Below are 16076 nucleotides of genomic sequence, written 5' to 3' on the forward strand. Positions count from 1 at the left end.
TTCTTATTTCTCAGTTCCACCCAAATAACTTCCCTGGATGTATTTCCAGGAATAACCTCCCTCAGCACAGCTGTAATGCTATCCCTTATCAAAAATGCCACCCTCCCTCCTCTCTTGCCTCCCTTTCTATCCTTCCTGTAGCATTTGCATCCTGGAACATTAAGTTGCCAGTCCTGCCCATCCCTGAGCCATGTTTCTGTAATTGCTGTGATATCCCAGTCCCATGTTCCTAACCATGCCCTGAGTTCACCTGCCTTCCCTGTTAGGCCCCTTGCATTGAAATAAATGCAGTTTAATTTATTAGCCCTACCTTGTCCCTGCCTGCCCTGACTGTTTGACTCACTTCTGTTCTCAACTGTACCAGTCTCAGATTGATGATCTCTTTCTCACTATCTCCCTGGTCCCACCCCTCCCCCCCACCTTACTAGTTTAAATCCTCCCGAGCAGCTCTAGCAAATTTCCCTGCCAGTATATTGGTCCTCTTCACATTTAGGTGCAATCCGTCGTTTTTGTACAGGTCACTTCTTCCCCAAAAGAGATTCCAATGATCCAAAAATGGGAATCCTTCTCCCATACACAGTGGTTAGCACTGCTGCTTCATGGAGTTAAGGGCCGGGCTCGATCCCACACTTGGGTGACTGTCTGTGTGGAGTTTGCACATTCTCCCTATGACTGCATTTGTTTCCTCTGGGTGCTCTGGCTTCCTCCCACAGTTCAAAGATGTGCCGGTTAGGTGGATTGGCCATGCTAAATGGGGGATTTAAGGTTATTGGCGTCATAGAATCTCTACGGTGTGGAAGCAGGCCATTCAGCCTATCGAGTCCACACCAACCCTCTGAAGAGCATCTCATCCAGACCCACCGCATCCCTGTAACCCTGCATTTCCCATGGGCAATCCACCTAACCTGGACTGTGGAGGAAACCAGAGCACCTGCAAGAATCGCACACAGACATGGGGAGAACGTGCAAACTCCACACAGTCACCTGAGAGTGGCATCAAACCCAGGTCCCTGGTGTTGTGTAGCAGCAGTGCTAACCAATGAGCCACTGTTCCACTATGGGATAGGATGCTCTTCAGAAGGTTGGTGTAGACTCATTAGGCTGAGTAGCTTTTATCTGCACTGTAGAGATTCTATGATTCCACACAGTAGCTGTTCAGCCAGTTTTGAGAAGGTTGAGCTTTCTGGCTGAGGATTAGAAAGAATATAAAAATAGAAAAAAAATGACTAAAATGTTAATAATGAGGAAAGATTAATGAGAGAAAGTTAGGTAAAGATACATAAGCAGTAAAGAGTTTCTATAGATATCTAAAAGAGAGTTAACAAAGTGAAACACTGGTCTTACAGAAATAGAATCTGAATAAAGCAAATGGAAAATAGGGACCTGACTGATTTAACAGGTATTTTGTATTAAACTTCCCAGAGAAGCTTTGTGAATTCTCTGCCTAGCTGTTCCTAAAGCCGCATAGACAATTCTTTGAAAAATATGTCTTGATTTTTTGTCTTCTCAAGGTGATCTCAGGTCTGTTCTTGGACTTTCACTATATCATAATTTTCTAGGCAGTGTATCCAAGAGCTGCCACCAAATTTCATCATGTAGATTGATGCCAATACTAAGAATTAGAATTTCTGACACATTGATCCAATACAGGGCAATGCCAATGTCTATCTTCAGGCTTAGCCTTCAAAGTAACACTATTTGTTATATATCAAAATTAAATAATGCTATACCTGATGATCTCAGCTATCTGACAAATTTGAATTAAAAATCACACAACACCAGGTTACAGTCCAACTGGTTTATTTGGAAGTACAAGTACATAATCCTTTATCTGAAACCCCAAAATTTGAAAAGCTCTGAAAGCCAAAGTTTTTTTTCTCCATAACAAAGTTGTTTAGCGTGCAAACAGTTAACCCAACTCCACACCCTCTCGACCCACGTCATTCAGATGTGATATGGTGACGTGGCACAGCACTGGCAAGTATCAATGCTATCTCAGCACTCATAGTACTCAGGTGCATCTGCTGTTAAGTAAGATTTTTTTATTTCACAGTGAAACTGTCATTTATTCTGAAATCTGAAAAATTCTGAATTCCAAAAACCTGCTGGCCCCAAGAGTTTCGGATAAAGGATTGTGCATCTGTGCTAGCTTTGGGAGCACTACTCCTTTGTCAGGTAGCTGGTGGGGCAGGATCATAAAACAATTTATAACACAGGATTATTGTGTCATGCAACTGATGTGATATGTTAAACAAACCTAGATTGCTGTTAGGTCTTTCATCTTTTAGAATGAGTTGCAGGTTTCGATTAATTAATATGTATATCCCAGAACTTCTTTGAAGTCACATTCCCAAGATAACAAGGTGTTATAAAATAAGTGACATCTCAGGTCAGACACGTGGGAATACCACCCACCATGTAGGTGGCAGATACTCATGTGACTTGACCAACGTTGCAAGCAAGGAAATCCAGAGGCATGGTACATTGGCGAGACCAAGCAGAAGCTATGATAATGGATTAATGCACATCGTGGTACAATCGCCTGACAGGGGTGTTCCCTCCCATCGGGGAACACTTCAGTAGTCAGGGACATTTGGCCACAGATCTTTGGGTGACTGTCCTCCAAAGCTGACTTTGGGATATGCAACAAAGCAACATGGCCGAGCTGAGACTAATAGCCAAGTTCGATACCCATGAGGATGGCCTCAACTGGGACCTGTGGTTCATGTCACACTACAGGTGACCCCACTACACTATACACTCTCACATACCCTTACTCATACACACCCATGTGCACACCCTGTCTCAGGCTTATACTCTGTCACACTCACACACACTCTCTCTCTTTTCCCCTCACATGCATGCACAAGACACAAGTCTATAGGGTGAATTTGCATTTGCAGAATTGTATTTGCAGATACATTCTCTTTTGTTCAAAACATACAATCGGCAGGCAGTCAATCCATGTGATGTGATATTTTATAAATTCCTACTTTGAAAATAGAATCAGTCTGACTGAAGTTTGGAATACAGACTCTAACCTCATACCAAAGGGGTAGCCATGGGTCCCAGCCAAGTCTGTCTCTTTGTCGGCTACACAGAACAGTCTATCTTTCGTAGTTACACTGGCACCACTCCCCACTTGTTCCTCTGCTACATTGATGACTGCATCGGCGTCACCTCATACTCTCGCGAGGAGGTTGAGCAGTTCATCAGCTTCACTAACTCATTCCACCCTAACTTTAAATTCATCTGGACCATCTCTGATACCTCCCTCCCCTAACCTGGACCTCTCCATCTCCATTAATGACGACTGACTTGACACTGACATTTTTTACAAACCTGACTCCCACAGCTACTTGGATTACACCTCTTCCCACCCTACCTCCTGCAAAAATGCCATCCCGTATTCCCAATTCCTTTGGGACCAGTTCCACCACAGAACACACTAGATGGCCTCCTTTTTTAGAGACTGCAATTTCTCTTCCCACGTGGTTGAACATGCCCTCCAAAGCATCTCATCCATATCCCACACCTCCGCCCTCAAACCCCACCCCTCAAATCGTTACAAGGACAGAACCTCCCTGATCCTCACTTGCCACCCTACCAACCTTCGCATAAACCGCATCATCCGCTGACATTTCCACCACCTCCAAATGGACCCCACCACCAGGGATATATTTCCCTCCCCACCCTTTTCCACTTTTCGCAAAAAACGTTCCCTCCGTGACTATCTGGTCAGGTCCATACCCCCCTCAAACTCACCTTCGCATTCTGGCACCCTCCCCTGCCACTGCAGGAATTGTAAAACCTGTGCCCACACCTCCTCCCTCACCTCCATCCAAGACCCCAAAGGTGCCTTCCACATTCAAAGTTTTACCTGCACATCCATCAATGTCATTTGTTGTATCCGTTGCTCCCGATGTGGTCTCCTCTACATTGAGCAGACTGGACGCCTCCTTGCAGAGCGCTTTAGGGAACATCTCCGGGACACCCGCACTAATCAACCCCACCGCCCTGTGGCCCAACATTTCAACTTCCCCTCCCCCTCTGCCAAGGACATGCAGGTCCTGGGCCTACTCCATCACTGCTCCCTCACCACCCGACGCCTGGTCTAAGCTATCACCTTCATCCCCACCCTCATTCACCTATTGTACTTTTTTCTACCTTTGCCCCAGCCCCCAACCCCCCCACCAACTTATCTCTCCACCCTGGAGGATCCCTGCCTCCATTCCTTTTGCCCGAAATGTTGATTTTCCTGCTCCTCGGATGCTGCCTGACCTGCTGTGCTTTTCCAGCACCACTCTAATCTAAACTCTAGTTTCCAGTATCTGCAATCCTCACTTCTGCCTGTCTAACCTCATACTTTTTAAAATAAAATCTTGTTATCTCAAAACCTGCAACCGTTCTATCCAGTATCTGCAATCCTCACTTCTGCCTGTCTAACCTCATACCTTTAATGCATTATCTGAGTTGAGATGTTACTTTTTAAAATAAAATCTTGTTATCTCAAAACCTGCAACCGTTCTAAAAGATGAAAGACTTAACAGCAATCTATATTTGTTCAATATATCGTATTGAACGACACTATACTCTTGCGCTAGAAATTCTGTCTTATGATTCTGCCCCACAAGCTACCTGATGAAGGAGCAGTGCTCCGAAAGCTAGTACTTCCAAATAAATCTGTTGGACTATAAGCTGGTATTGTACGATTTCTAAACTTTGTTCACCCCAGTACCTCAACATATTTAAATTAGGAAAGGTCTTCTTCATACATACATGTCCATGTTTTCATGTGAAACACACACAGTCTGGTGGTGTTCTTCTAGAGGGTGCAGTGCGTTCTAATGCTATGCACGTTGTTCTATTTATGACCGTGATGTGCAGATCTGTGCCATCATCGCAAGTTTGTCCCAGGGGCCCTGAAGCCCTTACACAAGTATCACTTCCCTGGTGATTGTAATTTTCTTCACCTCCTTCCTCCTTTCCACTTGCTGATTTAGTTTTTTTCTTGGGATATTATTCATATCTAGTATAGTGAAAGTTAATGCAAAATGCCTGTTAAATCGGTTATGTCCTTATTTTCCATTTGCATTATCCAGAAAGAGTCACTTTCTGTAAGACCAGTGCTCACTTTGTTAACCCTCTTCTCTTTAAGATTTCTAGAGAAACTCAATGCTTTAGCTCACTTTCTCTCATATTCTAATCTTTTCTGGTTATTAATCTTTTAGACATTCTTTGCTATTTTTATATTCTTTCCAATCTTCTGATTTGCACACAACTTTAAACAGCTATATGCTTTCTCTGTAAGTTTGATACTATCTTTAAATTTCTTAGTTAAACATGGATGGTGGATCCTTGGAATCATTTTTTTGTTAGAAATACAGCTATAGTGTATATTCTGAAATATCCACTTACTGCATCTCCATCAGGCATTTCCATGCTCTACCAGTTCACTTTAGTTAGCTCTGCTTTCAAGACCTCATAATTGCCTTCTTTTAAGGATAAAATACAAATCATGGACAGACTCTTCACCCCTTCAAACTGAATTAAAAATGTAAACACAATAATCACTGCCAGCTAAATGCATTTTCACTGAATTAATTAATTCTTATCACATTGCACAATACCAGGGATAGTAAAGTCTACAGTCTGCTCCTGAATGTGCAATTCTAAACAACTATCCTGAAAGCATTCTATGACTCATCTACCTTTGCTCATCTGATTTTTCCAATGTATACGTAGACTAAAATCCTCATATCTATCATTGTAATTTTTTTTTATAAACTCATTATTTCTACCTTTAACTCTATTCTACCACATCATTACTGTTAGGGGGTCTTTGCACCATTCCCATAAGTGACTTTTTTGTTTAATCATCTTTCATCTCTACCCAAACTGCGTTTCCTGAACTTCGGATATTCCATTCTGTTGTGCTAATACCATCATTAATTAACAGTCACTCCTCCACCTTTTCCTAATCTCCTGTCCTGCTTAAACATCTTGCAGCCACAATTAACAGCAGTGACTCCAGTCACTGCTCAAGTTCTGAAGCTCGGAGCTCAAACTTGTGGAGCCAGTGACATTTCCTGCACATATGTTTGTCTGAGTCACATGATATTTCCATGACTTCACACTGAATGCAGGTTGCACACTCCACTTGTTTGGTATCCCTTAACTCTGAAAACTGTTATCCTTGGAATAAATACAAACTTACAATAGAAACTTATTCGAGATAACGTAAAATCAAAAATAAAGTTATTATTGCATTTAACTTTGAATTGGTTTTTTAAAAAAAACCTTCTTTTTGTTCGTGCTGTTTCATGAATTCCAGTTTCTTCTGCGGTGGACAGCCATCTTGAATTCAACTGAATGGCTTACCAAGTCAATTTTATAGGGCCGAAAAATGTGTTGCTGGAAAAGCACAGCAGGTCAGGCAGCATCCAAGGAGCAGGAGAATCGACGTTTCGGGCATAAACCCGAAGAAGGGTTTATGTCCGAAACGTCGATTCTCCTGCTCCTTGGATGCTGCCTGACCTGCTGTGCTTTTCCAGCAACACATTTTTCAGCTCTGATCTCCAGCATCTGCAGTTCTCACTTTCTCCTAGTTAATTTTACAGGGCCGTTAAGAGCCAACCCTACTGTTGTGGGTCAGACTTGTGCCAGGTCCGTAAAGGGCAGTACTCCAAATGTGGCCTTACCAATGTTTTGTACAGCCGTAACATGACTTCACAACTCCGACACTCAATGCTCTGACCGATGAAGGCAAATGTGCCAAATGCCTTCTTCACCATCCTGTCTACCTGTGACACCAGTTTCAAAGAACTATGCACCCCTAGGTCTCGCTGTTTGACAACACAAGTCCTGCTCTTGTTTGTCTTACCAAAATGCAACACCTCGCACATATCTACATTAAACTCTATCTGCCATTCCTCAGCCCACTGGCCTAGTTGATCATGGCCCCATTGTAGTCTTAGATAACTTGCTTATGCAAACCTTGAACCTTCTTCACTGTCCACTATATCACTAATTTTGGTGTCCACTAACTTACTAAGCATGCCTCATATTCTCATCCAAATCATTTATATAAATGATGAACAGTGGACCCAGCACTGATCCTTGCAGCACACCACTGGTCACAGACCTCCAGTCACTTGACATTCAATTACAGCATTGTCAGTGAAACCTCTTATCATCAGGGGGCTATCATTGATCAGAAACTTAACTGGAACAGCCATACAAATAAGGTACCTTCAAGCAGGTCAAAGGTTGGGAATTCTGTGGTGAGATACTAACCTCACTCCAATCACCATCTACAAGTCTTGAAATGGAATATGCTCCATTTGCTTTGATGTTCAACTCCAATAACAGAAGTAGTTCACCACCACCCAGAATAAAGCAGCCCACTCGAGCAGCACCCCATCCACCACCCTGAAAATTCATTCTCACCATTAGCAAGACAGCAGCTTGCAAGATTCCTTCAACAAACTTTCAAATCAAGGACACTAGATGCAATGGGAAGACCACTACCTACATGCGCTATATCTTTATTCCTTCATGCTGCTGGATCAAGATCTTGAAACTCACATCTGTATAGGTATGTAGGTGCACATACAACAGGAATTCAGTGGCTCAAAGAAGCAACTCACCATCACCTTCAAGGACAGGCGAGAGGAGTAACAAATGGTCTTGTCTCTGATGCTCACATTCTATCAAACAAAATAAACTTGTGCTTTGATGAAATTTAGAATGTCTATATTATTGAAAATCATTTTGAGGATTTCAAACTAAAAATGAGAAATGTATTCAATTACTGCACTTATTTTTCTGATTCAATTTGGATGACATTTATTCTTGCTAAATTACTTGTTGAGAAGCCAAGCTGCAATTGTATGGCTACTGACAAAGTGAGAGGTTATGGAGGAAGGCATTTTCTTTCCAGTATACATACCAACAGTCAAAAGGTTTGCTGCTGACCCAGCTTGTAATATAAAAATCACTCTCAGTCAACTTTTGAATCAAAGGGAAGTGTGTGCTGACCAATACAAAGTGGTGTTTGCCTTCTATGTAGTCAAAGCTGCTAGGGTAGAACCACAATTATTACATTCCTTCTAGAAAAGATAAGCAAAGTAAAACCTGCAATTAAAAACAGTGGGACAGTGTAACAAATATTTATTTATTTACATTATGATTCATGCCATTTTATGGAAATCATTTGGTCCAGACAAGTTAATAAGGAATGACGGCTGCAAAAACCTACTAATTTCTCACTGTTGAATAACTTTTATACAAAGAGACCAAATAATGTGCAAAGATGTGCTTTGCTAACCATATGGTATTTTTTTAAAATAGACAAAGATAAGTACATTCATGAAGATAGGATTTCACATGTTACATATTCTCAATGTTAGTTTAAAAATAATTAAGTCAATAATATGAGATTACTAGATTTAAAACCAACAATTAACTATACTACTTCAATGAAATTCAGTGGCTCACTGAAGAATTTAAAAAAATTAATTATCTTTACATACTCCTAGTATCTTCAATTAAAAAGGATTTCCTCAACAACATATTTGTTGTCTGGCCTTCATTAGCCATTCTTTGGTGCTAACTTTCATGCAGTCAGAGCACAAGCATGTAAAGATAATTGTAACCTTGTAATTTAATATAACAGTCCTGGGTTGAATCAATCATACGGATGATTCGATCTCTGTTTACTTGCATTCTTCTGTAAAAAATAAAAAATAATTTAATCATAATTTTTTTTTAAAGAATAGAAATCTGAAATGGTAACATGATCCTGAAATAGTATAAAACAATAACCCATTTAGAAAGCAGCTAAGAATCCAATTTTAACTATGTAAAAGGCACAAAGCTGACTAATATAACTGTTACCTGGTAAACTATTTTGACATTGATTTGAATCTACTCTGCAGCAAAATAATTTAGTTTGTGACTGCATGAAGATCGCTAGGAATGCAAATTACTTTTGGAAGCCTAAGCTGCTTATTGATTTTACTCTATAATGCAATTTATTGCATGACATTGTGTAAAACTGCATGCAAGCACCAAGTTTAAAAATATCAACATCAGCTTCCAGTTACAGTTGCTAGTTTGTAATTTTTGAAATCAATATAATTTGCAGCTTCTTGGAAGTTGACTCAACAGGTACATGGCAGTAGAACAATTTTTCATTGTAAATGCTCGATTCAATAGTTTTATTTTCCATATGCGAACTTTATTTAATTTTAGACAACGTACAAAATACAAAAGGGAATTTCAAAAGAAAGATGAGATATAGAACATTGCAAAAAACTGATTTCCATATTTTATATACAATAAACTTAGAGAATAAACATAAAAGGAACAATTACTTAAAAAGACAGCGCTTTTAGAAATTGGCCTCTAGAATGGTTTAATAAATAAACTGAAAATGAAAACCTCATTTTTCACCAACATTTTGCTCAGCATCCTGTAAGATGTATTTTCTCGTTACTTTTCTTTAAGTAAATAAAGGATGACTTAGATGGCATTATACTTGAATTAAGGTTTATTTGATGTCCCGGAAACAGAAATGAAATATGAGAACATATTTGCTCAGCATATGTTATATTGAGTCACAATAATGGGGTGGGGAATGAATAAATATGATCTCTTAATATGCAAAAACAGGCAGCAATTATTTTTAGATTGCAGCAGGACTCTTTCAACTTGAAATTGAAAGTTTATTACAGCTATAACACTGCAAATGATAACCCTGCTACCATTCAAAATAGTGCAATTCAGATGGTACATTTGTTAAATGTTTTGCTATTCAATATTTCTTATATCCTTCCCACTTTCTGATCCCTCAACAAATTGCACAAACCAAACTTTGCAGCAAATCCATTAAAATCACTTAAGTAAACTTTACCTTTGAGGATTCAGAAGGATCTTTCAAAGGAAGACTTTGTTTTAATAATCATCTGTCCTTAATTCTAGGCTTTTATTCTTCAGTGTTCTTATTATGTAGGCTTCATTGTCAGCTTGTTGCGACAAATGCAGGAAATGAAAAAGACAAAAGAAAATCCGTAGTTCTTACTGTCACATAAAAGACAAAAAACCTTTATAAATCAGATAAGTTTTTAAATGAAATCAATGCCAGACAATATCCTCCCAGTGATGGAAGCGGTGTTTGTTTGTAATAGAGTTTCCACTTTTCTTCAGGACAACAGCTCCACATATGACCAATCCGTCATCTTCCCCCACACTCTGTTGTAGCTGCTGCTGGTAGAACGTTGAACAAGTCCCTCTTGTCTTTAAGTTTGTGCCATGACTAAAGAAAAATAAAATTATAATTCAATTAATGCATTTTGTATACATTCTACTGCAGCCATTAAAAACACAACTATGCATCTGTACAACCTAGGTAAAGCAATGTAATGATCATGGTTACAGATATTGAACATTCATATTCCACTGCAGCAAGCTGTGAAATTGAAATCTAGAATTCTAGTACCACAAAAAGTAACTGTGAAATGTCATGAAACAAAAATGTCATGAAAACTGTTTTAATTTTGTACAAGGAAATGGACACAACTCAAAACACATGATTAATGAGAAATTATTAAACAGAAATTTGATACTAAACAAAACGTAGAGACAACATGTATTATGTTGTTAAACATAAGATGAGCCACTGGACTAGTATAAAAGTCTACTTAACCGATTCACCTCTGCTTTTATAGGGATGTTTGTTCTGGCCTAATTTTGATAGCAGACCATAAAAATATGGCAAACTCTTGACTGCCCTATTAGGTAAGCCATTCAGTTACATTTAAAAAGGAAAATAATGAAAGCCAGACCGACCTAGTGTTATGAAGTTGAAGTTGTTTGTACTGTAACATGAAGAGAGAGAGAGAGAGAGAGAGACTGTGTATGTGACTAGATGACAGTCTCAAAGTGTACTGGAAAATTGAAAATTTATAACATTTGGCTGTGAAATAGATACCCGAGTTTTGGTTGCTGCTTTGACAATAATTTGAATTTAACCAATCAGTTTAAATTATGCCTCAGGATCCTGAAACCCAATCAAGTTTGAATTTATTGTTTTGCCAACATTAAACCAATGAAATGATCTCATGTTGGGGAGATAAAAATGCGGATATTTTGAAAATTGGAGAAGGCGCAACAGCCATCGAGAGACCCAAGAAATTGGGAAACACGCTTTCAAAAGGTGCTTTTTCATATGAAGCATACTCGCAGTAAAAAGAAAGATGACAACCCAGGGAGATCTTCAGCCGGAAGAAGAGCGATACCGAAGAAGACAGCAGCTGTGTGGCTTTGAAATTAAGTTGGTGTAATTTTAATAAGTGTCTTACTGGAATAGCATATTGTTATTGAGTGGGAGGCAGGTAATAAGCAGTTAAGAGAAAGGGGGGCTTAGAGTTGTGAATAGTTGTTCAATGTTCACTTTTAGATAAAATAAAAATTTAGTTAAAATAAGAAAAAATAAATTGATATTATTTTCTTTAAATAGTGGCATTTGGTAGTTCTCTCTCACTCATATTTTAACACATTATGAAAAAAGATGTGCTTTTCTGTGTGTTCGGTTTAAATAACAGAAGGGTTCACCGTTGTGTCATAACGCCAGTAAACATCATATCAGGACATATCAAGTGAGCATACAAAACTAATCATACTGAAAAGTCTTCCTCATATCAGGAGATGAGTGCCAAAGTTAGGAGAACTATCCTACATACTAGTTAAGTAGCAATCTGAAAATAACCCTGTCAGAATTAAATTGGATTAAAGAAGATTCATTACGGTGCAGGAGGCCATCATATGACCCAATGTGTCTGCAATGACTGAATAACCATGAAGATTTTGTGCCATTATCCTGCAATATTTCTATTCAATAATCATTTGTTAACCTCTGAATGCCACAACTGAACCTATCTCCACCACACTTCTAAGCAGTGCAGCTAGAGTCAAACTATTCATGGTTGGAAAGTGTTTTTTCCTCAAATTTACTTGCTTCTTTTGTAAATTACTTTAAATCTGTAATAAAAGCAAAAGACTGTGGATGTGGAAATCTGAAACAAATACATAAAATGGAGAAACAGAGATAACGTTTCAGGTCCAGTAGGATTCTGTTTCTGACTGCACAGATGCTGCCAGACCTGTTGAGTTTCTCCAGCATCCTGTGTTTGTTTACTTTAAATCTGTGCCTTCTCTTTATCAATCCTTTTTAGGAGTGTGAACAGTTTTTCCACCAGCTGCAGTCCAGACTCCTGATGATTTTGAAAAATTTCAACTTTCCTTTTGGACATCTCTCCATGGAATACAGTCACAACTTCTCCAATCTATCTTCATAAAATAGCTTTCGCATCCCTGAAATCATTCATGTGAACACAATGCCCTGCCATACTACTTTGGTGTGACATCCAGAATTGTACATCAGACTCCAACGGAGATCCAACTAGGCCTTGTACAAGTTCAGCATAACTTCTTTAAATTTATACCCTTACATTCCTATTAACAAAATCTAGGAAAATGTGTGCTTTACTAACTGCTCTCTACCTGTCGTACCACATTTAATGACTTGTGTACAAAGCCACCCATTTGGGGTAGATCATAATAGTACCTAGGGGGGAGTGGGGTGCAGAGGTCTTTTTGTATTCATTGATGGGATGTGGGCATCACTGGCAAGTCCATCTCTGACTGCTCTGCTAGGGCCATTTCACACGGCATTTGATAACAACAACATTGCTGTGGATCTGTAGTCACATGTAGGCCAGCGGAACTAGGAACAGCAGATTTCCTTCTTTTAAGTACATCAGCAAACTATTTGGGATTTCTGAGGAAATAAAAGCAAAGAAAGCTATGCTCTACCATTCAGAATCTATTTATCAACCAATTAACACTCTCCCTTCATATAGGATAAATGCTGTTTTCTTTACTTCAGTATTTCTTGCGAATTGTCCTAATGAATGCAAGGCAAACACCTTTGACGAAATATGGAGAAACTCAACAGGTCTGTAGCAACTGTGAAGAGAAATGGGAGTTAACATTTTAAGTCTGATATGACTTCTTCAGAGTCTGAAGAAGAGTCATACTAGACTCGAAAAATTAAGTTAATTTCTCTCCACGGGCACTGCCAGAGTTTTTCTAGCATTCCCCTTGCTTGTTTCAGATTTCCAGAATCTGCAGCATTTTGCTTTATTTATTTGACAAAATATGTCTATATCCAGTAATATCCAAAGGCTGTACTTCTAAATTCTAATGGAAGCAAGCATATTTTGTCCAACTTTTCCTCATAAGGCAATCCACGTCTATTCCAAATATCAGTTGAGTATACCATCTCTGGATTGCATTCAACACATTTATATCCTTCCTTAAATAAAGAGACTATTACTGTATGCAGTACTCCAGATGCCATCTCAATGTCCTGCATAACTGAAGTATAACGTCCCTACTTTTGCATTCAATTCCTATGCACTGACAATAACAGTTTGTTAATGTTCTTACTTGCAGCACCAGCGTACTAGCCTTTTGGGATTATGTATAGGACATCCAGATTCCTCACCATTTAGGTAATATGCTTTTTAAAATAATCTTCCTGCCAAAATGGACAATTTCATATTTTCTCACATTATATGATTTGTTAGATTTTTGTCCACTCACACAAACTATCTTTTGTAACCTCTATGTTCTCTTTGCAACTTACTTTTCTACCTAAATGTGTCTCAATAGCAAATTTAGCAACCATACTTTTGATCCCCTCACCCAAGTCAACTACATAAATTGGAACAAGGGGAGGGCCCAGCACTGTGGCAAAACTTGATATATTCTTTCCAACCAGAAATGACCCAATAATACCTACTGCATTCTGTTAGCTAGCCAATCTTCTATCCACATCAGTATGTTGCTCTTGATACCTGGAGATTGAAGGTTATTATGGAAAATACAATGTAGTACTTCATTAAATGTCTTCAGGAAATCTACGTACACTACATTAACTGCATTATTTTCTCAAAGAAGTTCAAAAAATAGGCTAAACACTATTTCCCTTTCACAAAACCATGTTGTATCAGATTCTGCCCAATTACTTGGATTTTTTTCTAAATCTTTAATAATAGCTTCTAAACTTTATCTGATGACCAGTTAGTATAACATCTGTCAATAGTTTCCTGCTTTCTGTCTCCCTTCAATTTTGAATAAAGGAGTTTCACTCACTATTTTTCAATTGAATAGGATCTTCCCCGAGTCTCAGAAATATTGGAAAATTAAAACAAACTATTAAGTACCTCGCAATCCTCCTATCTTAAAAAAGAAGTGGTTAAAGTCCATCAGGATCTGGGCACTCGTCAGATCACAACTCCAACAATTCACTCAATACTGCTTTATGTTTATTATATTTTTCAGTAGCTCTCTCCCTTCCATTTTCTGATTTATATCCATTTCTAGACTGTTACTTGCATTGCCTATAGCCAAGATGGATGCAAAATAGCAAATCAGTTCACCTGCTCAATTATTTCCTAGATCCACTTTCTGAAGGACCATCACTGACTTTTTTAATTTCATTTTTACAATATTTAGATAAACTTTTACTGTGTTTATGTTTCTCGCTCACTTTCACTTACTTTAATTTTCCTTATTAAAATTTTTGTCAATTTTTGCTCTTTAGTCCTGTTCAGCCTTCTCATCTGTTACTTATCTGTGCTTAGTTATATACTTTTCCCTTAGATTTGATACAGTCTTTACTTTGGTTTAAAGTTAACCACAGGTGTTGGGTCCTCTTTGTCTTTCTTAGTGAATGCATCAAATTCCATGCATTCTGAAACAAAGCCATAAATTCCAATCATATCTCTATTCACCTAATTTGCCAGTTCACTTTAGCTAACTCGGTTTTCATGATCTGAATTGTCCTTATTTAACTTTAAAATTCTAGTATTGGATACACTCTTCTGTTCTTGAGACTTAACATAATTTTTAAATTATATGGTTGCTATGTGGGGTGCCATCATTATGAGGTAATTAATTAAATCTATCTTATGGTACAAAACCAGATCTAGTATAGCCTGCTCTCTGGTTGGTTTCAAAATGCACTGTTCCTAGAAACTATTCTGAAAATATTTTATGAACCCTCACCAACATACCGATGCCTGATTTTTCCAGACTATATGTAGATTAAAATCCCTCATACTTAATGCTGCACTTTTCTAACAAGCTAGTATTATTTCTTCCTTAATACTCCCAAACTACTGGATTACTGTGAGATTGCTTGTACAGCATTCTCAAGTAATTTCTTAGCTTTATCATTTCGCATCTCTACCCAAATCGTTCCTTACACCTTGTTTTCCCAAACTTAAGCGATTCCTTTCCATCGTGATAATACGATAATTAATTAACAGACCTATCCCTCGACCTGTTCATAGTTTCCATACTTCTACGTATTTCCAATATTCATGTTCCAATCTGTAACTTTGTTTAAATTGACTTATGAATGAGGGCATCTCTGACTGGATCATTATTTAATGCCCATTCCTAATGGCTAGAGGGCTAAGAGTCAACCACATTGCTGTGGATCTGGAGTCATACATAAGTCAGACCAGGTAGGAATGGCAGATTTCTTTCCCCAAAGGACATTAGTGAACCACAGGGGCTTTTCTGACAATCGACAATGGCTTCCTTAACTCCAAATTCTTCAGTGAATTTAAATGCCACCATCTGATACAGTGGGATTTGAACCCAGAACATTAGCTGATTTTTTTGGATTAATAGTGTAATGACAACACCAGTCGACCATTGCCTCCCAATTCTAGTAATCCTGCAACCAAGACTGCAATGGCTATGACATATTTATTTATCAGCTTCAAATGCTATGTACATTCGGAAACAGAGTCTTTTGGTTTATCTTTCAATTATTTTTGTTACCTCTTGTCTTACCTGTTGATTTACTTAAGATGTGGACTTCCGATTATGGTCTAGTTATCACTTCACACTTTAATATCTTTTCCTCCTGTTGAGCCTCTATTGTTTGATTTATCACATCTCCCCAAATTTAATCCTTTGACTCCAGTATTTAGTTT

General features: G+C 38.4%; 1 protein-coding gene across 2 annotated transcripts in view; it reads right to left on the bottom strand.

Moving 5' to 3' along the window:
• Positions 1 to 8162: 8162 nt before the first annotated feature.
• The window catches only part of tent2 (terminal nucleotidyltransferase 2), a 94328-nt gene continuing 86414 nt past the window's right edge, over positions 8163 to 16076 (bottom strand). The window contains exons 15-16 of one of the 2 annotated variants that reach the window (XR_006314104.1): positions 9917 to 10318; positions 8163 to 8731 (exon numbers count right to left, since the gene is read on the bottom strand). Coding sequence is in view for 1 of the 2 variants with exons in the window: in XM_043706818.1 (XP_043562753.1) it covers positions 10238 to 10318 (81 nt within the window). In the remaining variant the exon portion in view is untranslated. Of the gene's footprint in view, positions 10319 to 16076 lie in introns of both variants that reach the window. The other variant, XM_043706818.1, reaches the window with a different exon arrangement.

Source organism: Chiloscyllium plagiosum, chromosome 2 (assembly GCF_004010195.1).
Source record: "Chiloscyllium plagiosum isolate BGI_BamShark_2017 chromosome 2, ASM401019v2, whole genome shotgun sequence".
Taxonomy (NCBI): Eukaryota; Metazoa; Chordata; class Chondrichthyes; order Orectolobiformes; family Hemiscylliidae; genus Chiloscyllium; species Chiloscyllium plagiosum.